At 36.2% G+C, this 24,721-nt stretch overlaps 1 protein-coding gene across 2 annotated transcripts; it reads right to left on the bottom strand.

The window, feature by feature from the left end:
* Positions 1 to 1,538: 1,538 nt before the first annotated feature.
* Positions 1,539 to 23,551, bottom strand: c5h4orf33 (chromosome 5 C4orf33 homolog). 2 transcript variants are annotated; one of them, XM_028801677.2, is made up of 6 exons: positions 23,454 to 23,551; positions 18,197 to 18,377; positions 16,754 to 16,814; positions 4,075 to 4,126; positions 2,666 to 2,865; positions 1,539 to 1,867 (listed from the first exon to the last, which is right to left on the bottom strand). In XM_028801677.2, the coding sequence occupies exons 2-6, from the start codon at positions 18,375 to 18,377 to the stop codon at positions 1,771 to 1,773; spliced, it is 591 nt and encodes a 196-aa protein (XP_028657510.1). In that variant the 5' UTR covers positions 23,454 to 23,551; the 3' UTR covers positions 1,539 to 1,770. The 2 variants fall into 2 exon arrangements, with proteins under 2 accessions (XP_028657510.1, XP_028657509.1); XM_028801676.2 differs by having other exon boundaries at positions 23,398 to 23,522.
* Between the last annotated feature and the right edge of the window lie 1,170 nt (positions 23,552 to 24,721).

The raw sequence follows: 24,721 nt of genomic DNA, 5'->3' as shown, positions 1-24,721 counted from the left end.
AAATACTGCTTGTTTTTCTAGGCAAATACTGGCCTTCTCCTTATCCATATGAGTATTATATGAAGACCTTCAATGTCATAATTTCAAAAAGCCATCAAGAGGAGATTAAAGTCACAGCTAAAAGGTATGATTCAACTGTGCTCACTGATGAGAGACATTTGTCCTTTTGTGAAGTGCTATTTAAAAGTGCTATTGTACCGATTGTGCAGTCATATTGAAAAACAGTGGTGAATTTCAAAAACCTTCTATTTATAAACTATTGAAATACACCAGAATAGAAGCAGAAATAAATACATAATAGAAACTTTAAATAAAATTGAAAAAAAAAATCACTTCTCACTTATAAGTGGATACAAGTGCAAACTAATAACAAGAGCCATTGATTAAGTGGCAGTTCATCAGCCTTCCTTTAGTTTCCTCAACAAGGCCTGGTGTTCAGTATTTTTAAAGTGAAGAATGCAGATGGCCTTGAAGTAGAATAAATTGTGTAAGTGCAGTCAAAGGCATTAAAACTCTTATGATAATTTTTTAAATTAGCCCTGTATGTGAGAGTGAGGACATATGCATCATTGTTCCCCATCCACGGCTGGCTCCTATCTTGTGCTTGGTGCTGCTGATATAGGCACCGGCCCCCCAGCCCTGAAAGTGATGTGATAATGGATGGAGGAATTAGCTCATATAATGATAAAAAATGTGTGAAAATATAAAGGGTCTCTTTAAGTGTGTCCATTTTCTTCTTCCCAAAAAGTACAATTCTAAAAAATAAGGATCCATAGGTTAGAAAATAGAAAAACTGAGTCCTGAGCAATTAGAGTATAAAAGAAGGGAAGTTATTTGATTATTGATGTTCTTGCAAACTGCCATGTTAATGGCTCTATTGTCAGATCAGCACTTTCAATATGCTAAGCTCAGGTTGTAGTTGACTTTTTCATTCTTACCACTGAGAATTCCTTAACAAAAGGTGATTTCACCATGGACGCCATCAGAAACTTTGAAACTATGGACCAACACCAACTATATGAAGCAGGACTGATGAGCCAAGCCATCAGAGTTTGACACCAATACACACAGTAAAATGTTCAACACATTTCAGAAAATCTCGCCTATTTAGTGTATTGAATGTGGGAAAACAAAGCAAGAAAAATTCCTCAGTGGTTACAGTTTATTAATGATCTTGTGAATTAGTAATAATAGTTTCTCTTTATTTGTCTGACCATATTAATTAGATCATCTAGAAAATTATCAGCTTCCAGTGAATTATAAAGTTGTACACTTTAAACTTTTAACAACTGTAATTCAAGGTACTCTATTTGGTATTTATAGCAGTGTAACTGTGAATAATTCATTAGAAAACCAAACAGGTTTTCAAGCAAGAAGAAATCTACTTGATAATCCCATTCTACAAAACTCTATCACAATCAAGTTTAGTAAAAATGACTTTCAATCCATTATATATATATATATATATATATATATATATATATATATATATATATATATATATATATATATTGTAAATAAACAAAAGGAAATTCCAGTATGTTTTTCAAATTTTATTTTTTAATCAAGAGAATGTTCTAAATAATGTATTATTGAATGGCTGAAGATACTTGACAAAACCATAATTACTCAACTGAATATGAGAGGTGTTTCATCAGCACTACAGCTTCAATAATCTAATGTAATGATTCAAAGTATCGCTCCTTCATGAAATGTAGAAGTGCTTAAGGATTATTACTATGCAGTACTCATAAGCAATATTCTAGCTAATCAGCAGCATGTGCTCCACAGGTCCGAATCAGGCTGTAGAAAATCATTTCCCATTATGTCCTTCAGATTGAAATTTTGGAAGTATTCCAGAAGATGGCTAAATAATGAAAACACAATTTAAAAAAAATTAGTCATAAAGCAGGCTACAGGTCCCATCTTGTGTTCAAACATTAACACAAAAAATGTTTAAGTATACATTCTCAAATCCGCCTAATCCAATTCAGGGCCATATAGCCAGTTCACTGCATGTTTCAATCATGCATGTACCCAAACTACACATATTTTACTTATATAAAATATACTCTTCTTGTATATATAGTTACAACTATAATCATTCTTCTGGCTCTGGCAAGGTAAGCAGTACCATCCCATGATGAGAGGGGGCGCTGTCACATCTTTTTTGTCTCCCGCAGTTCAGACACCAGCCCCAGAATGACACCTAGCGCCCGCCTTCAGCACTGTCATGGCTCTACCCCTTCCAGCCAAGACACCATAAAAACAGGCCACCCCAAAGGCTGGCGGCTCATTTTGGGAACGACACTATGGTACAGACTGAGCATATTTTTGTTTAACTTGGCCAATTTGGGCCATTGAGTTGACTGCCTGTAAGTGCAGAAGCGCTGGAGCACTTTTGATTCATTTTTTTGCTTCTGGCAATGGCAACAATAAAATGGAGTAGCCCAGCTGGTGCCTCAGCTAATTCCTGTTAGTTCTCTCTTGCACTCTGTCCACCAGTCACTCTGTGTGTGTGTGTGTGTGTGTATATATATATATATATATATATATATACACACACACTGTATATATATATATATATATATATATATATATATATATATATATATATATATATATATATATATATATTATACTAACAATTATTGCATATACTTACAAATTTGGCCCTTGTCCTGGTTTGAGGTCCTCCCTTGGAACTGGATAAAGTGCTTCATAAGTTCTTCTAGGGTCAGATCCATGAATTGCATACAAGTTCATTTTATTCACACCAGGAGGAAAGTACCTCCATGGAAGAAGTGCTTTTCCGTGCCATTCATTTCCCTCAATGGAAGCTTCATATTTTAAACTCAATCCTCTCTTAAATAGTAAAGCAAAAATTCATTAGCACCAAAAGTAATGATTCATTTAAGGTACTGCACCTAATTTCAATTACATAAAGTAAATGATACTATTAACTTTGCATATTTATTTTTTTGCTTGTGTAGGAACATAAATGTATTCCAAAAGATAATCCTAGTTTGTGCATAAGCAACCCCAAGCACATCTCAGCTGTTAAAAACATAGGGGAATTAAAGAACAGCTGCAATAGTACACATCTGCAAAAGGAAAGAACAAGTACAAACACTATCTGGCACACCTAATCAAAATTCAACAATCAAAATGTTGCGATTCTAACCTTTGTAATTTTTCAGCAGGGAAATAACAGTTATCTGATGTTTTTGTAAATCTCCTCTGTGAAACATCTTTGTGATTATCATTCTGTGGCATATTTCTTCATTTATGTTTGCTGTAATGTGAGGTGCACTTGTATCATGAATACAATTCAAAGTACAATACAGCTGCTTGTTTAAATGCAGAATAATTTGAGTAAAAACTTTAAAGCTGAAGCTTTAGGTGAGTGAGGTTGTCAGGTAATGAATGTACAAGCTGTGCACTATTCTTAGTAATGTGAGTATTTTACATCAATTTCACCTACATTCACTAGATAAACTAACTATATTATACTGCTTAATTGAATTTAAGCTGCTTTTATTAAGTTGCTGTCTGTTGAGCTTGAGACTTACAAGACATCAGCTTGCAGTTTTGACATGGTTTCTTCATGTTTTCTGAACATAGTTTTCACCCATAAAGAATCCTAGTTTGTTTTAACAGTTACCATACTATATCTTCAGTGTTAACGGTGAATGTAAATGGGGTAAAATGTTTGTAGACAGCAAAAAAATGCTGACATACAAAATTGTTGAAAATATAATTCCCAGATGTGATATCATCTTTGTTAACTTTGCGTGTTCTCCCATTGTTCATTTGGATTTCTTTCCAAATTGATTGCAGCTCTGTTTATGGGTGTACTATGTAATCAAAAGCAATCAATCCAAAGGATGTTCCTGCTGTATTTCTCTTCCTCCTGGGCTCTTGCTCCACACAATCCAGCCCTGGTAAAATGAAAGCTCTCAGAAAATTGGTAGATTATATGAAATATTGATATTTACTTAATGATTTTCTCCAATGGCCCCTTCCTCTTTCTAAACTATATTAAAGGTTGCAATACTAACATAGTTTACTTACTTTCCAAGCATTTCCTCTGCCATGCAAGAGTAATATCAAATGCTGGCCATGACTATGAAATAAAAAATAAAGATATAGTTAAAAAAAATCAAATCAAAATTAATGAAGCAGTTTATTTGACAAAAATGCTATTGCTGAAGTGACCATTACTCTTTTTGAGGTTACTTTATTTGTATTATTAATTTTTACTCTAGACCTCTTATCCCCATTATATTTAAAGTGCAGTCTTCTGCAGTACCACTCCATTTCTTCCATAAGCATACTTAGCAATATCCAGAATAGTCTACCTGTAATTTATACCTCAAGGAACATCCAACAAAAATATATTTAGTTTTTAAAGGGTTATAAGCAGAGTCATTTTAGACCATTCAATTAATGCTACTATTTTTGGTTGGAATTCTATTAGATAGATAGATAGATAGATAGATAGATAGATAGATAGATAGATAGATAGATAGATAGATAGATAGATAGATAGATAGATAGATAGATAGATAGATAGATAGATAGATAGATAGATAGATAGATAGATAGATAGATACTATTAAATGTTTATAAAGTTCCTGAAAATCGGAATTCATTTTATATAAAGTTAATACTGATTCACTTAAGATTTTCATACCACGTTTTCCATTTTATTACGCTTACAAATTTCCACCATCCATCCATTTTCTTAACCCACTTATCCAGGACAGTGTGGTGGGGTAGCTGGAGCCCATCCCAGCAATCCAAATGCACTTATTATTTTTTGCTATTATCTGGTAAAATATAGGCAACTGCCACAAGAGTTCAAACGTAAAGGGAAGGAAAAGCCAACAAAAAAAATTTTTTTAAATAATTTGCTCCAGGTGCAACAGTGTCCCCATGTATTCTTCATCATAACCACAATTCATACGTAGTTTGATTTTGGGAGTAATAATCAAAATTCTGATTAACCTTCCCAAGCATACTTCTGTAGATATAATTAACATTTGAATATTCTTGAATTCGGTAAGATTCTACTGTGTGTAGCAGTGTGTAAGTAATACAACAGTTGTTTGTTCTCACTCTGTCTATCACAGTACAATTAATAAGATAATGCAGTGGAGTAAAGCAAACTTTTTTTTTCTATTTTTTGAATTAAAATTAATAAAAATAAACACTTAATGAAATGTATTTAAATGCATTACAGTCAAATAATATGACACATACAGTATTTTAGCTTAAAATAAATATATAAAAGTCAACCTCATTTAGAAAAAAATGACAGAGAAGAGTATGTGTGGGGTTTCCTATTATAATAATTTTTAATCAGTTTCTTTTCCTGTTGTTTTTACATTTTATTTAAAAACTACAATTACCAGGAAAATGAAAGACCTCTGTAGTTACATAACCATGTTTTAGAAATATATATTTTTCACAATGCTTTTAAAACGCAGGGTCAAAGAGATGTGAAAATTCAGCCAGAAGTGTGTGGCACAAAGCAGGAACCAAACCTAAATGAGATGCATGTCTATTATAGGGCTCACCCATGCAAAAATGCAGTTTTGAAGTTGATTTTAATATGGCACACAGAATGAGGAGTTTTTTCATTGACAGAGGACACTCTTCTCACATTATGGACTGTGCCATCAACCAAACCTGGAACAGAACATGCAACATTCATCCAAAGAACAATACCAGAAATGAAACTCATATCCCACGTATCCTCCCATTCCATCCTAACCCTCTAACTCTTCCTCGGGTCAGTAAACAATATGCCGAAAGTTTCTATACGGTCCCTTCCATAGAAGCCTTTTTCCCCAATTCACCTATGATATGCTCCCATCAAGCATAATTTATAAAAACATTGTGTCCACAGCTCACTTCACAAAGGAGTTGGTTTCAACAGGTGGGTCTTTCTATTGTAATAGGAGCCACTGTATCACTTGCAAAAACACCTATCAGCCACAATATTAAAACCACTGACAGGTGAAGTGAACATGGATTATCCCAGTGGGATATGACAAGCAGCAAGAGAACAGTCTGTTCTTGAAGGTGATGTGTTGGAAACAGGAAAACTTTGACAAGGGCCAAACTGTGATGGGTAGTTGACTAGGTCAGAGCATCTCTAAAACAGAATGTCTTCTGGGGTGTTCCTGGTAAGCAGTGGTTATTACCTAGTAGAAGTGGTCCAAGGAAGGACAACCAGTCAATAGATGAACCAGTGACAGAGTCATGGGTACCCAAGGCTCATTATGGACATTGGGGGTGAAGTCTATCCCATCTGATGTACTCCCATAGAAGACCTACTATAGTACATGTAGCTGAAACACAATGCTGGCCATAAGAGAAAGGTGTCACAACACAGTGCATTGCAGCTTGCTACAAATGGTACTGTGCATCTGTAGACTGGCCAGGATCCCCATGCTGACCCCTGTCGACAACCAATAGAGCCTACAATGGGCACATGAGCAACAGTCCTGGACCACGGAGTAATTGAAGAAGGTGGCTCGGTCTAATGAATCCAGTTTCCTTTTAGCTTACATGGATGGCTGGGTGCATATGTGTCAATTGCATGGGAAAGAGATAGCAGAATGCACCACTAGAAGAAGGCAAGCCGGCAGATGCATTGTGATGCTCTGGGCAAATGTTCTGCTGGGAAACCTAGGGACCTGGCATTCATATAGATGTTACTTTGGCACATACCACTTACTTAAATATAGCTGCAGACTATGTATGCTCCTTAACAGCAACAGTAGTTGCTGGTGGCAGTGGCTTCGTTCAGCAAGACAGTGTGACCTGCCAAACTGCAAAAATTGTTCAGGAATGGTTTGAGGAACATAACAATGAATTCAGGGTGTTGACCTGGCCTCTAAATTCCCAAAACCTCAATCCAAAAAAGTATCTGTGCAATGTGTTGGAAAACAAGTTTGATCTATGGAGGCACCACCTCACCTCACCTTGAGCCATTCCAAAAAATCTTATTTAATGCAAATTTCTTGCAAAATCTCTGTAATCTTCTACATAATTGAACAGGGGTTACAGCTTTCAGGTATGGTATACACGACCAAGTGGCTAATGTCAAAGACCTTACAAATCCTACTGCAGAACACATTACATGACCTGATGACACCACACTCATCGCTTTGTGTTCTTTCACAAGGTTTCAACAAAATTGTTGAAAAAATCAAATGAAGCTCAGCTCATTCTCAGGCTTGGATTACACCTTTCTCCAGCACTAAATGGCCAACTAATGTTTTAAAATGTCCCTTTCTCTTCTGTAATTGGTGTTTTCCAAACACACTCTCTGGTCTTTCAAACATTTTTCCTCGCCCAGCTTCATTCCCTCCTTTTCTTCCCATTTAACTGACCTGCTTTTTTCTTTTTAATCACACACCTGATAAAGGCTCCACAGTCAAAATGTTGTGTCTCTAATCTTTTTCTGTTTTTCTTCAGGAAGGGAATAGTCTTTACCTGTTTATTCTATACATTATTCTAGTAGTTTATCAATTATCCAGTAACAATTACCCAGGTTCAATACTATGTAACTGTGATTGTGATTCTGAAATGGACTCTGATCTTGAGCTTGTTTCTGCCAGCATTTGCATTACACCCCATCTCAAGATCCTTTAATGATGAACTGGATGAAAAAAAGGTTAATATTTGCCTTATAAACATTACAAATACTGCTTGTTTTTTTCTTCTGTGAAGTAAAATATACGATAGATAGATAGAACTTTATTTATCCAATGTATAGAAAAAAGCATCTATCCAAGTAAGCATTACCATTTTAAACAAGAGATCTGAACAGTGTGCAAATGTAATAGATTAATAACAATAATAATAATAATAATAAGCTTGCTGGTTAAAGTTAGACTTAAATGACATAGCGGCAGCTGAAAACAGTGAGGAGGAGAGCTTAGTTTGTGTTATAATGAACAGTCGAAAAAAATTGTAGTGGCTTGTCCAGGTTAAGAAGTCGTATGGCCTGTGGATAGAAGCTCCTCCTGAGCCTCTCTATTCTGGCCATAATACTCCTTAAGCATTTGCTTGATTTCAGCAAGTCGAACATAGTTACTGGGGTTAGAAGAGTCTCTAATGATCTTAGTTGCTCTGGTCCTGCATCTACTGGTATAAGTATCCTGCAGAGACAAATCGCATCTGGTGTAGTGTTTTGCTGTCCGCATCACTCCCTGTAGTTCCTTAATATCTCGTTCACAGCTGTTCCAAAACCAGGAGGTGATGTTCTGCATCAAGATACCTTCTACAGCACCAGAGTAAAAAGTCCTTAGGGTCACTGGAGAGACCCGAAACTTCCTCACCTATCTCAGATGGTAAAGAGACTGTCTTGCCTTTTTGGATTGGGTTTGAATATGTTCAGTCACTGTCAAATTCTTGGTGATGAGAATGCCCAGTTATTTGAAACTGCTCACCCACTCCACTGTGATGCCGCTGATGTTGAAGAGAGTGTAGGACCGCTGCTGTCTACTACCAAAGTCCACCACTGTCACCACGAGACCAGGTTCTCCACTTCCTCCATGTATGCCGTCTCATTGTTTTGGGGGATGAAGCCCAGCAAATTTTGACGATGAAGTTAGAGGCATGTGTTGCCACACAGTCTTGAGTGTAGAGGGCACAGAGCAGAGGTATGAGTACACAGCCTTGTGGAGCTCCTGTATTGAGTGTGATGATGCTGGAGGCACAACTACCAACTCTTAACACCTGTGGTCTCCCTGTGAGAATGTTGAAAACTCAGGCACACAGGTGGCTGTTCAGTCCCAGATCCCTCAGCCCTGTGAGCAGTTTATGGGGCACAACTGTACTAAAAGCTAACTGTAATTGATGAACAGCAATTTCACATAGTTCCCATGCTTCATATCCATGTGGCTAAGGGTGGTATGAAGAAATATGGGAGATGCCATCCTCCATTGATCTACTGGGGCGGTATGCAAATTGCAGTGGGTCTGTGGAGCTGGAGATGGATGCTGTAATGAAGATTTTAATGAGCCTTACAAAAACTTTCATGACTACCGAGGTCAGTGCAACAAGTCGCAAGTCATTCAGTCACAACGGTTAGTTGTTCCTTGATACAGGAACAATAATTGATCTTTTAAAGCTCATATTGACCACAGACTTAGCCAGAGACTTGTTGAAGATGGAGGTAAAGACAGTGCAGCAGGCACCAAGAGATGCCATCTTGCCCCAACATTTTCCTGATGCTGATGCGCTGCAGCACATCACACTCTTCAATGGTGATGATGTCTCTGCACTCCTTCAGCAGGCTGTGGCTGTTGTTAGGATGATTAGCCTCAAAATGGGCATAGAAGGCATTAAATTCATTGGTGAATGCAGAGTCGGTGCTCAAAGCCATGTTGGATTTGCTTTTAAAGTCCATGCCACATTTGGCGCTTGTCACTCTGGTGGAAGAATGACACCACATGCTTCCAGTACTAGCGTTTTTGCATCTTTTACAGCATGCCATATGATACATATGAAGCAGCTTTGTAAGTGCTCATATCATTGGTGGACAGTCCTGTATTATATGCAACAGTACAGGTGTTCACTGCCTTACAGTTAGTTCCATCAACCCATGGTTTTCGGTTAGAAAGTCTTTATTGTTACTGTTGGGATAATGACATTTTTAAGCATGCCAAGCTAACAACTACTTCTGCAAACTCATTGATGTTGTTTGTGCATGACCAGAACATGTCCCAGTCATTGAGCGCGTCCTGTAATGTGATTTTTGATTGGGCAGATCAGAACTTCCAGACAAAACTTTTGTTTATATTCCGGAAAACAGTGTTATGGTCTGATCTCCCAAACAATGGTTGTGAAACAGCTTTGTATCCCTGCATGTATGGTGTATAACATCGATCCACTACAGTATGTTAGCTCCTCTGTTTGTACACATAACGTGTTGATAAAGATTCTGCGTAACTTGTCTGAGGTACGCTTTATTAATGTCCCCCACAAAGATGATCTTTGTGTCCGTGTGTTTGTACTGAGTCACACTAAGCACCTCGTGTAGTTCAGATGAAGCCGTACCTATGTCTACATAAGGTGGGATATAGACCTCTGTGGTGATGACCAAGCTGAAATCACAAAGCAGGTCAAATGGACGGCACTTAATGGTTAGATATTCCAGATGAGGCAAGCAGAAGTAAGAGAGAACTGAAACGATCTTTGCCTCGCACCAGTTGGCGTTAACCATGAAACACAGTCCCTCACATTTAGGTTTGTTAGCCTCCGCCATTCTGTCCATGTGGAACACAGGAAAAGAGCTAGATGAACTCACTGCTTCATCCGGCACTATGGGGGTCGGCCATGTCTCAGTAAAACTTAGAATGTTTTAGTCACTCACATTCCATTGGAAAGTTACTTTTGCTCTGAGATCATCCAGCTTGTTGTCCAGTGAATGTACGTTCATGAGCAAGTGTGAAACTTGATTTCCAATGTCCCAAAGCATAAACTACTAAACCCATTGTTGTACGGGCATGAAAAACAGTAAAAAGTACATAAAATATTAAATAAAAACACAGTATATACAGACCAATCAGGAAGGTGTCTGGACTTGGTCGTGCCACCAGAAAAAAAAAAAAGGATAAATAAGTAAATAAATAAACACACACACTAGAATCACTATGAAGCAAGAAAATTATAAAGAAAGAAAATGTATGACTTGGCTGTCACAGTCACAGTGAGGCTTCATGAAGGCATATTGCAGTTTGTTTCAAAGGAGTGTTAGTAGTGTTTCTTGACACACGTCCTTGCCCTTTTATGCAGAATCAAATAAAACTATCTACTTCTATTATATAATAAAACACTAAGGTCTGTGTGTGTTCTAAATGGTCAATCTGGCTTTGATGATTCAATCAAAAGTGGAAGTGTGAATGTCAGACACACAGGAAGGAGTAAATGTGTAGAAGCCAAGCTGAAAGTTGCCTTCTTGGACACAAAGTATAAAAGTGGACTTGAGGCAAACAGAGAGCCTTCAAATGACACAGTCTGAGAAGCAGGCTTTATGGGAACGCGCCCGCTAGAGGGAGTGCCAGGCAAGACAGGTTCCACATACGAGGATACAGAGAAAAGACTTTGAAGGAACATATAGGGCAAGAAATATCAAATATTTTTAGATATATATTACATGTCTTTGACAAGTAGCATAGCTAGTTAATTCTAATACACGCAATTTCATGTTTGGGAAATAACAGAAACTTTTAAGAAACAGTAACTGTCTTTTGAGTCAATTTTCTTGGTACATATCACATTCACATTATCAGAATTTTTACTTGCACTATCCTATCCCCCAGTGAAAGCAAGTACCATTAAATAAAAAGGTAATGAAACTGGCAGTATAAACACTTAACACACACAACTCCTGGTACATTAAATAGCACTCATAATACATAAGAAACTACATACAATAATGAGTAAAATATACTGTAGGTCACATACAGACTGAGAAGATCATTCCTCCCCCAAACTATGCGACTCTTCAATTCCACCAGAGGGGGTAAACGTTGAACATTATTCAAGTTATTGTCTGTTTTTTACCTGCATTTTTTTATTACTCTTTAATTTAATATTTTTTGCTGCTGGAGTATGTGAATTTCCCCCTGGGATTAATAAAGTATCTATCTATCTATCTATCTATCTATCTATCTATCTATCTATCTATCTATCTATCTATCTATCTATCTATCTATCTAGTATTGTCTTCACTGTCATTCTAGGAGTAGAGTCCAGGAATAGGTCTCAAACTGGAAAGATGTAAACCTAGGACATCAAACATTATTTAATCAAGTAATCTATTTCTGACAGTATAAATTGTTGAATGAGTCATGAGGATAAAGGAGTTTTATGCCACATACTAATGTGACACTATGGAACATGTTTTAAGGGGCAAGCAGATACACACTGTGGAAAGGGTGACTCATAAGGAGAGCAATGTGCATTTAGATATTCTACAGTATATCAGTCAACACCACTCCCTCAAAAGGGTGGGAGGCAATTTCAACTAGTGAGTGCTTGGAGCAAATCTTACGTCAAGCAAATCTTTTGATTGATTTTGATGCTGAAGAAACAGAAGTGTTTTTAAAATAAGGTATTTTAGAGGTGAGGTGTTTGTTATTTCTGACCCTTGTCAGATCTCAGGCAATGGCACTATTTTATCTATACTTTGTTCAGAGGGCATCTAAGAATGACATGAAGTAATATTATTTACAGCTTAAGAATGTATGACATTGGTGTTTTGACATCAGTGCAACAAAGGAAAGATAGAACTTCACCACTGTTTCATACTTGTAAGAAAGTCTTCCTGTCTACTGCGGAGATACAACAAAGTAAGAATAACACAGATGGTAGAAAATCTCTGAAGAAACCAGTATCTAATAAAAATTAGTCAATTTTTGAACTGAGCTGTAGAAAGGCAAAATATATCCATGCACAGAAGATAGAGACAGTTAGTGAGCTGTTATTTATCTAAGAATGGTACTGTACAATAAATACAGTTTAGTCATTTTAGGGAAAATGCAACAGCATTTGTAAGTGTAATATCAGCTACTTCCTATTTGATTTCCTGCAAACCAATTATACTGCTAAAAGGTCTTTCCCAATATATGAGCAACTGTGCTAAAAAAACATGATTCCTTCTCTGCCAACTCTTACAAAACATTCTTACCTAATTACCATGAAATCAAACTTGAAACAATTGCTACAAGTTTAATCAGAGCAGTAATACCTTCTTCGCATACAAATACAACTTTTGTACTTCTCAATTTCCTTGGGAAAAAAAGTCTTATGCACAAATTTCTTTAATTTTCTCATTTTGCTGAGTGAAGAATGGTTAGGATTCACCACAACTAGTTATTGGAGACTACGAAAACCTGGAAGATTAGGGGGAAAATGTATCTTTGTCTGAGATACCTAGGTAATGAGCAGTCATCAGAATAACTATTGTAGCTGGAACAGTATTTGACATATGTTTACATTTGCAGTGCATGCTGAAAATTTGACGTAGACATACTGGTTATATTCAAAAAATACTTAGCAGTTTGTAAAATCTTCATAGCATTTGTACTTGTTTACTGCAAAATGCATGTATGGGTAATATCATAGCTTTAGTAGAAATGTTAAAAAATAGAATTCTTGATATATCCCAATTGCCAACAAACAATAAGGACTGTGGCCAATTTTACTGCTTTAGCACTCTATTCAGAATTGGCACAATTATTAAACCACTTTTTTTTTAATTTACAAACCCTAAAAAAGCTGTAAAAGGCACAATCAATATGTGCCACCAATCCATCTCTATCAATTCCATTGTAAGTAAATTTTTCAAAGGGAAAACCTTAAGTGTAGTACAGTGGCATTGCTACCTCTTCATGTTTGGGCACTGATTCACTTGAATTATGAATACTTTCTGAATGTTCATATGCAGATTGCCCCAGAGACTCTTTTTCTCCCACATTGCAACTACAGACTCTCCAGTGCCCTGGCAACTCTACACTAAAAGTGCATGAATAAATAAATGAATATTATCTACAATGGACTGGGTTCAAGCCCAAGGCTACTTCTGTGTACGCTGCAGCTGAAATAGTTATTTGAAACACCAAAAATGTGACTTTGTCATGGACATGACCTAATGTAATACACAATATATTTCTATGTAAAAAAGGAAACAGGGCAGCACATAATCCATATGAGAATAATGGGTTTTCTGCTATGTCCAACAAGCATGCCAAACTGATTAACTACTCAACAAGAGTTCTATTCAGAAAATACAGAATTTTAACAGGAAGACATGAGTAAATTATAAATTCTAAATTTGAATATGAGTGTGATATGCTTCATTTAAATCTAGGTAGCTACTATTTCCCATTTTCATCCAGCAGAGAAACACCTCCATGTAAACAACTATATTTCAATATGATTAAGAGTTATTTGTTCATCTTTGCTTTTAATACTAATTTTGTAAATGTCAGTGTAGCTTTTGGCAATACCCTAAAAATGTTGAGAAAAATAGATTTATTTATATGTATTTTTATTTATTCTATAATATTACATTCATTCACAATGAAAAAACAGATTTGATAAGTGAAACTACAGCTACATATACCATTATCGATAAGCAAGAAGACAACCATTATTAAATAATGCATCAGTTAAAATCTAAACTCTCATTTTATTAAAAAAAGTGTAATTTCCTTCTTTGTCAACAATGGTCCTGATATACATGAGTGTACTCTGATCTTTTATTATTTACATGTACTTTGTAACAAATAATGATTTTGGACTAATTATATCAGCTTACATTTTACTAATCAGTCGTGATATGCTTTATGACCTGCTGTGATAGGAATTAGCATGATGGAATTTAAAGCTTTATAGTATCATAAATATATTACTGTAAATTACCTTAGATAAAACATTATTACTAAATTGGTTGTTTTTAATAGTTGGAAGATAGGACTTAAATATCATTTAGTGACACTCTTTAGATAACATGACTTACATAAGAGAAGCTATAATAAATAAGCAGCAAAGTCAACAACAGTGCATTATGCAAGCATTATAGTCTGAATGATGGATCTTTGTTTGTAATAAAGCTCACTTAAAATCTATTGCTTAATACACCAAAGTCAAAAATAAAGAAAACACTATTGACAAATACCTATTTCCCGAATCACTTAACAAAATTAGAGTCTTAGGAAACTGGAGCCTATCTGGGCAACCCTGGGTGCAAGTTAGGAATCCCTGGATGGAATACAAGTTCATAGCTGGGAAACATACAATTACATTCACTCACACAGAACCAATTTTGAACCACCAATTAGCCTAACTCGCAAGTTTTTTGAGAAGTAGTAAGAAAAACAGAATACAAAGGGAAAAAATTTTGCAGACACAACGAGAGTGTAACAATTCAACAGAGGCACTTAATCCATATCTATCTATCTATCTATCTATCTCAGGGATGTGCGGGCGAGAGTGAACAGCTGTTCAGAGAGCTCCAGTCCATTTTAGGGCTTATCCATGCACACTTACACTCCCACAGGAGCCTATTTGGAACTGCTAAGTAACTTAAATTTAATGTTTTAGGGATGTGGCAGGACAATTAGGGTAGTCAGTGGAAAACCCACATAGACACAGGTAGAATGAGCAAACTCTACATGGAGATGTGGGATTTTGAATCTGTAATGATGGATATTACCTGCAGAACTTACGTGCCACCCACCTATACCATGTGTATGTGTATATATATATATATATATATATATATATACATATACACTAGGGGGCTGTGCTCCCTACTCGCTTTGCTCGTCCACCCCACAACCCCCAACCCTGGGGGCACGCTTCACGCTAGCCTCTGCCGTCTGTGCCGCTTGCGTTGTGAAGGGGGGGGTGGGGGGAGCTTAACGCATGCTAAGGAGGGATCAGCTGCTGGCTAGCTGCTATCGAGCTGTGTGAACATTTAAATGCCTGTACAGCAGCTGCTGCTGCCGTGCTGCGTGATCTGCTGTTGCGCTGTGCATCGATTATTTAAAAGCCTGTACAGCAGCTGCTGTTGCCGTGCTGTACAATCTGTATGTCGCGCTGCGCGACAGTCACTTAAAAGACTGTCAAGCAGCTGTCCTTTTGTCTCACTTCCTTGTCTCGTGGGACATTACATTAAAGTTTGTAAGTAGGGCGTGACGTGCAAGAAGTCTTGCGGGACTTCAAAGTGTCTCTCCGAGATGATCACGTCTCGACCCAAGATTTTTTTTATATAATATATATATACACTAGCTGTGTAACCTCATGCTGTAAAAAGCCTGTGGTCCTAGAAACTATTGAAATCCTCAGAAAAAAATAATACTGTAGAGATGTCAGGTAATTGAAAGGAACTATTCTGGGCATCTCTCTCCTAGGGGGATTAGTTTTGCTGATGAGCTCGCGGCTAAGTGACTTTGACTTTCTTATGAGGTTTCGTTTTGCTGACGTACTGGCCTCACTTGTGTTATTAGCGGCTAAGCAAGTTTTCTGTTTCCTTGGAGGCAGAGCCCTTACTCCGACTCCTCCACTCACTTCCGGGCCAGACAGACACACACACTTCCGCGCATAGATGTTTTTATATATATATATATATATATATATATATATATATATATATATATATATATATATAATTATACAACAATATTATATATAAACAGAAACATTCTTACACCTGGCAGCCTTGGGCTCAACATGTAGGAAAAATAAATGAAAAATATACAGAGAAATTTGAAATTCAAACCTGTTAAAGTCTGCAACAGGCACATTGCTTGAGACAGATCTTTCGCCCAAACAAAGAAAACATGCAACCAAAAAACACACTGCAGAGGCAAAAAATTAACAACGATCTGCAGTTATCCAATGAAATAAAGGAGTCTCGACCCAACTGACAATATGTGGCAGGAGTTGAAACCTGCTGCTTATTAACAGTCTACTTTCAACTAAAAGAAACCAGAGAAAAACACTGCAAAAAAAACAGGAATATGCCTAGATGTACAAAGAAAAAACAGAAACAAAATCTATTCACAATGGCATAATTTAGGGAAACCCCAGTCATTATATAAATACATAATTTTAGAAAAAAAGTCTATGCATACAAAATGTAGGTATTTAATGAATGTTTGAACGCTTGATTAAAACTGCTGGCATACCTTTTAACAAAATGCTAATGTATAGTACTTACGGACAAACCTCGACCTCTAAATATTTCTCTGTAGTACTATTTAAAAAGAATGCCTCAGCAACTGCAAAAAATTGAAAAAAATTTAAGAAAAAAAGTTACATACTGCTTTTCATTTAAGTGCACATCTGATACTGTATATCTTTACAATAAAAGAGCACATTATGTACAAATGTTTCTGCATAAAAGATAAAATAAATGCTGAATCAAAGTGCTTATTAAATTACTATTAATTACAATCAGGGGCACCAAACTCAGATTCTGGATAGTTGCAGGTTTTTGTTCCACCCACATTCTTAATTAGCAGTCAGTTACTCCTGCTAACGAAACATATTTTGTTACCTTCCTTTTAATTGGCTCACTTGTTATGATTCCAAAACCTAAATTGCTCATCTTTTCCTTAACCAGCTGCCAATTAACAACAAACCTTAAGCTGCTTTAGCATCTCCCCCTAGTTCACTAGCAATTGGAATGGCTTCAGGTTTTTCATTTAACTAACTTTAATGTGCCACTTTATTCAATTATATAATTTATCAGTGCAAAATGTTGAACTGAGTTTGAGACCCTCAGATTATATGAAAATGCAACAGCCCAAAAATTGTGCTTTTCAGTCTTTTTTTTAATAATTATAGAAAGTAAGAGTAAAATGGAAGGTCACAGGTTTGCCACATAATCACAATGCTTTTTGACAGGAACAGTAAAAAACAGACCAGTTTCAGGATATACTATAAAAAAAGGAATGTGTGCCACTAAAAAGTTAAAATGAAAAATTATGAAAAGCAAAATCCCAGTCTCATTCACTTCATGCAATTGGGCTTGCTCAGAGATGGGCATGACTTTCAAACTAATATTGTCATTCTTTTTCGTGGATCCCAGGCAGAAGAATTTAGTGAAACTGAATCCCAGCATTAGTAGATGAACTAAATTTATTACTGACCCATTAAATGCAAACTAGCAGTAGATTGAAGAAAATCTTTATTAAAGTAGGTACAATAAAAACAACACATTTGCTGTCAAAAACTGTAAATTACAGTCTAGTACTAATTCCTACAGGAAAAGTGAAATGACCGGTTTTGCTGGAGAATTTCAGCTCAGAATCAAGATTTCAGCAAAGACATGGATAGCCAAGAAATCATCTCAAATATCTTCATAGAACTAACATATATTGCTCATTTCAAAGTGAACCTTATTTTTAACAAGTTTAAATGTAGTCTATTTACACATATTGTACAGTAATTCCGTATAATGTAATTATCTAAAATAAAGACCAAAATCATTTTTGAATAAATTATTAACTGCTAAGGAAAGTTATAAGGCAAAGTGCATTTCAATTTTTTCCTAGAAAAGCAAGTTTAATAGATCAACACTCAAATTTATTTCAACCTTTCCTTATTTAATTTAAAAGTGTGGGGAAATTAAAAACAAATAAATGCTCATTTTATATACCTTCATAATCCCAGAGTTTATCAAAAGGCTCCCCTGGAGGGCCAGCTGGGGCTGGGGGGTCATTAAAAAATGGCCCACGCACTTCCATTAGCAGGCCACCATCTCCTGGTTGTAAATGTATGGTTACAGGGTTATGATTAACTGGTATGCTGTCCCATGTATGTGCAATAGAATATTCCATCTGAAAGCAAAATTCACAAAAACATTTTTGACATTTTTTCTTCAGCTGCTCCAAATTTCAGTTATCTTTATTTTACATAGCATTATTTACATCATATACTGTCATAAAATATTTGAAGGAGCAAATACAAGTGCAATACAGTATTAAACTGAAAATCACATGAGCATGAAAGTATGTGAATTAAAAAAGTCAAAACTTGTAAGATAGTTTGTGTTGGAGGTATTCGGAAATTAAAATAAAAAGGGTCTTCTTTAGAACTGGTTTAAATGTTACAAACTTACTAAGCCTGACAAACAAATGTCACTAAAAGACTCCATAGAGCACAGAATAAATAATGTATATGATGATTTCCCATTGAGAACACCATCCTAAGGCAGGACCTATAGTCTAGGTTTATACAAAATATTATTACAATTTGAGCATAAAGGTTAAGTGGATTCCTCAGGTACACACAATGACAAAGACACCAGGGAACTGAACTTGAACTATCAACTTTGTGATTTATGTTCAAGTGCTTTAGCCCCAATCCATAAAACTATATCTTTAACAGGTGTTTTAAATATCAAAGTTAAGGAAGACTTTGGAAAAATCAGTGGTTTTAGCTGTCTCAATAGTTTATACAAAGTAAGCAGGACAGACAGATAGTCTGCAGTGCTGAAAGACATGAAAGGTGGGTTTTATAGATGATACTATGCCTTGGAGAAAACCAGTGTGGCTAATTTAACTGATGAAAAGTGATTCACTGCCTTTGACCAAGTTAACCTAAAATAAACAGAATTTAAAACAGTGTCAGTCTTTACTCTTAATTATAAAGTGTACAGTATCTTCTGAAAACCTGCACTGCTTTAAACCTGACAATAATCTAGCAAATCAGTGTTGTAATTACCAGGACAAGGATAATTGGAATATCTTACATGTTGAAAAGTGCAATGATGAAGCATGACTGTCGACCAGGCTAACAGCGCAAAAAGATAAACCGCTGATGGTCACCCAGCCTGGAATGACATTACTGAGGCATCACATAATGCTAAACGAGCAGAGCCTCTGTACTGGAATGGGAGACAAAATTGTGATGCCTGCTTGAGCTCTTTGCCATCCTTCCTCAAAATTAAGAAGGAATGCATAAATGTGAAGAAGGGCAGTGAAGTTCATGGGGTGGGAACTGAATAAATGTAAATTGTGGCTTTTGTTCAGAAAACAAGAGTAAAAGAGGAGAACCCAAGCTGACTGAGGGAGAGCAGGCCAACTCCACACAGGCAACATCCAGATCCAGGGCTAAAATCCACGACATTGGATCTATGAGATAGCAGTTCTAATCAAAGGACTATGATGATGTCCTTTCTCTAAATTATAAGGAAATGCAATTATATAAAAATATTATTTAAAAATACTGTGTAATAAATCTAGCTACGCTTCTCTAAATTACATTTCATTCCATTGTTTAAACACTAGAACAAGCCAAAGTGTATGCTTTTCCTAATTTTAACAAATATTTCTATTTCTAACAGTATTCTCCACTGCACTGGCTTTTATGAACTGGAAATAAATAACACATACACTAAAAACGCTAAACTTACTTAGCGGAAAATCACAGATTCACACTGAAATTAGACCATTTTTTTTATTTTACTAAATTAATACGAAAATGAAATTAGAAATTTTCTGTTCATAAACTCCACATTCCTCCATTAACAGTTCTTCAACATTCAGCAATGTAAAAACACTAAACCTAGTAACAGAACCAAGTCTAAAAAAAATGGGTTTTTAACAAACATTAAGTAAACAAGTACTAAAATCAGAATGATCTTACTTTTTTAAAGCAGTACTGGAGATCAGGAATCTGAAGACTAAAGTCCTACACTGGGTAGAATAATATTTCTTGAATTTATAGATACACATTTAAAATTAGCATAAACATAGATAGTAAAATTAATCATCCTCTCAGGGAATGTGCTGAGTTACATATTAAAAGTCACATGGTTCATGCGCAACTATCTTACACTTAATGATGCTGTTAAGATAAACAGTAAAGGTGTTATGTAATCTTTCAAAAAACAAATCTACAGTACATTTTAAAACTGGTTCAGGTGTCGTCAGATGTGACTATATTATGTTATGTGTAATATGTTTACGTAAGAATCTACATTTATATTACAGACTGCAATAATTATTAAATAAACTATATTATCACACAAAAAACCTGATACTGATTTCTTGTGGTCAATTTTAAAAACCCAGGAAAAAAAATCCATACAGACAACAAGAACTTGCATCTGGATCTGTGAGACAACCAAGTTTGCCCCTATTTTTGACTGACTAGACCTAAAAAAAACTTCATTTAGGCTATTTTGGACCATGTATTGTGTATGTCATATCAACTGATGCCAGGGGTTCACCCTTTAATGAGATAATGAGAGGTCAAAGTTAATCCTTTTCACAAAATGTTGGAAAAAATGGGGACTGGTAATATAGCTACATGGAGCATCATTTATGCTACTTTGATGTTGCTGATTGCAAATATAATAATATTGTAATGTTTGATTCTTTTCCGGTGGGCCTAGCCCTCTAAGAGCCACTCCTCGCACGGCTATCTCAACAGCATCACAGGCCCCCCTGGCAAAGTAATGTGCTGGGGTCAAGAGCGGTGTTTGGGGGTGGCAAGTGGGGTGACCAACCCAGGCCCCGCGCCTAAGGGAGCCCCACTTTTGAAGTCTGAGTGTCCCGTTCGTGTGGATTTGTCAAGTTATATTCTCCAGTTATATTTTGATAAAGTCCACATGTTATCTTGCAAAAATTTAGCTGAATACTGTAATGACAAAATCCGGTGTATGTTAACATTTTTATTAAATTTGCACGCAAGTTTATACAGTCCACACATACTAGTAACAATGTTTGATGTAACTGGGGTTGGTCAGCCCTTAGCCCCGCACACCCCTATGGCCGCCTCTGGCTGGGGTCCCTGTTTTGATAGCAAAACAGAAACATACATAGGCATCAGAAACATTGTGGGCCCCTATGCTCCTGGGACTTCCGGCCAGTGCCCATACATTAAGACAGCCCTGATCTCCCAGACGGTTAAAAATAAAAACATAGTCATGTGGGGTATTGTTTTAGACTATTTCAAGGTCAGTGATTATAAAAATGTTATTTTTGATCCTTTACAATTCATCTAGCTGTCTATGAACCTGTTTCTGTGGATGAAAAATGACATTTCTATTACAATCGAGAATATTTAGACTTTAAATGTTTAAACTGGAGCATACATTTTATTATTTCAAATACAGTGCATCCGGAAAGTATTCACAGTGCATCACTTTTTCCACATTTTGTTATGTTACAGCCTTATTCCAAAATGGATTAAACTAATTTTTTTCCTCAGAATTCTACACACAACACCCCATAACGACAACATGAAAAAAGTTTACTTGAGGTTTTTGCAAATTTATTAAAAATAAAAAAACTGAGAAATCACATGTACATAAGTATTCACAGCCTTTGCTCAATACTGCGTCGATGCACCTTTGGCAGCAATTACAGCCTCAAACCTTTTTGAATATCATGCCACGGGCTTGGCACACGTATCCTTGGCCAGTTTCGCCCATTCCTCTTTGCAGCACCTCTCAAGCTCCATCAGGTTGGATGGGAAGCGTCGGTGCACAGCCATTTTAAGATCCCTCCAGAGATGATGGCCGGCCAGCTCTAGGAAGAGTCCTGGTGGTTTTGAACTTCTTCCACTTACGGATGATGGAGGCCACTGTGCTCATTGGGTCCTTCAAAGCAGCAGAAAGTTTTCTGTAACCTTCCCCAGATTTGTGCCTCAAGACAATTCCTTTGACTTCATGCTTGGTTTGTGCTCTGACATGAACTGTCAACTGTGGGACCTTATATAGACAGGTGTGTGCCTTTCCAAATCATGTCCAATCAACTGAATTTACCACAGGTGGACTCCAATTAAGCTGCAGAAACATCTCAAGGATGATCAGGGGAAACAGGATGCACCTGAGCTGAATTTTGAGCTTCATAGCAAAGGCTGTGAATACTTATGTACATGTGCTTTCTCAATTTTTTTATTTTTAATAAATTTGCAAAAATCTCAAGTAAACTTTTTTCACATTGTCATTATGGGGTGTTGTGTGTAGAATTCTGAGGAAAAAAATGAATTTCATCCATTTTGGAATAAGGCTGTAACATAACAAAATGTGGAAAAAGTGACGCGCTGTGAATACTTTCTGGATGCACTGTATATGACACAACTATTCTTGTTTATTATGTACTTCTACCACATTAAATATCATTACATTTCTTATGAACTCAAATTAGACCATTTTTTTTATTTTACTAAAATAATACAAATATGAAATTATAAATTTTCTGTTCATAAACTCTTCTTCAACATAGCTTATCAATTCAGCAATGTAAAAACACTAAACCTAGTAAGAGAACCAAGTCTAAAAAAATGGGTTTTTAACATTAAATATCATTACATTTCTTATGAACACAACGAATTAGGCCTGCATATGTAAATTCAGACCTTATACCAGTTTTATTTTATAATTTTAAGGCACTGCATTCTTCTAAAGGAAGCTATTTTTATAATCCAAAACAGTAACCAATATTAACTAATTTCATAGAGGAAAATTAAATCTACAATCAGAAACAACTAAAACTGCATTTAATATGATTTGCTGCACTGAGCAAGTAACTTCAAACTTCATACAGAACTACATACAAATTATGTACATTATATAGATTTACTTGGGTGGGAACTGTTACCACATCGACGGCATACTCGCTATTCCGCAAACGTCACTTTAGTGATTTGAATCGCTTAGACTCTCACTCTTGGAACATTACATTTTTTGACAGGGACATTTTTATTTAAAATCATTAAATATGTGCTAAGTTGTAACACGAAACTGGGGACTCAAGATGAAAACAAATATGTGGTGCTGAGATAATGAACAAATATCTACTGATAAAGTGTGCAAGTTAAAGGATCTTTGACTTGATTCTAACTTGCCATTGCTCACGTCTCTCTGCTCCTTCCCAAAGCGGACAGAAGGCACGCCATCTCACCTGTAATAAGTACACTCGGCTAGTTTTCGCCAAGTAGCACAGAAGTAGGAAGGAACGCCACAGAAGTGTAACTAATTTTGCTTCCCATCGACACAAACGAAAAATACTGAGTTCCGCCAAAAAATAGGACACTTTCTACCATAGACATACTGTATATAGATAGACGCCGCGTTCACTGTGTTGCCCAGTCGACACGGTACGTCAGCGTGTACGCTATACTGCGATTGGCAAAAGTGCCATTTAAACTAATACAGGTAAATGTGGAAACCGGGTTTTCTGATGAAAAAATAATGACGTTTAAAACAGTATCATTTACACACAAAAGATTTTGGCAAATCGTTTAAATGCAATTATTTATATCCATTTATACACTAATAATGACAATTATTAAATAATAATAATTATTATTATTAAATAATTCCTGCCATATAAGTAACATTTCTCGGACTGCCTTCACCATCTCCGAAACATTTCTAGACTTTGTCCTGTTCTTATGCAGCACAGTACTGAAGTATTGGTTAATGCCCAAGTCACCTCACGTATATATTACTGTAATGCTATTCTATCTGGCATCCCACAAAAACTTATCCATCTCTTACAACTTCTTCAAAATTCTGCTGCCAGGATAATAACCTGCTGTTCTAAATCCACTAAACATATTACACCTATTCTCTCTCAACTTCACTGGCTTCCTGTTAACTACAAAATACAATACAAAATACTGCTCTTAACATTTAAAGCTCTCCACAACCTCACTGATCTCCAACAGACTTACACTCCCTCTCGCTCACTCAGATCCTCATCTGCAGCTCTACTTTCTGTACCGCACATCAAACTCAGTTCTATGGGAGCTCGAGCGTCTCTCATAGTGCTCCTCAAGTCTGGAATTCTCTTCCCTCTCATATGCATCAGCTCAATTCAATATCACATTTTAAAACTACCCTCAAAACGTATCTTTTCAAACTGGCATACCAATTGTGAATTTTGCACTGTTGCTGCCAGTTATCTTTGTCTTTCTTTTAACAGTGAAATGATACACTCAATGACAAAAATAAACAATTTTATTGTATACAAATTGGCTTAATAATTTCTGAAAACATTTCACTCATTCCTCAATTAATCTCTCTCTCTCACCCACACACACACACGCGTGCACACACACACACAATGTGGTTACTTAAATATATACAGCATAGGATCTAAAATCCAGGAAACAGAACTGTCTTACATAGATTTTTCCGTGTGTTGCCACTCTGTAATTTGAGAGT

Source organism: Erpetoichthys calabaricus, chromosome 5 (assembly GCF_900747795.2).
Source record: "Erpetoichthys calabaricus chromosome 5, fErpCal1.3, whole genome shotgun sequence".
In the NCBI taxonomy this organism is placed as follows: Eukaryota; Metazoa; Chordata; class Cladistia; order Polypteriformes; family Polypteridae; genus Erpetoichthys; species Erpetoichthys calabaricus.
Note: the sequence above shows the minus strand (reverse complement) of the source record. Positions and strands in the feature narration are given on the sequence as shown.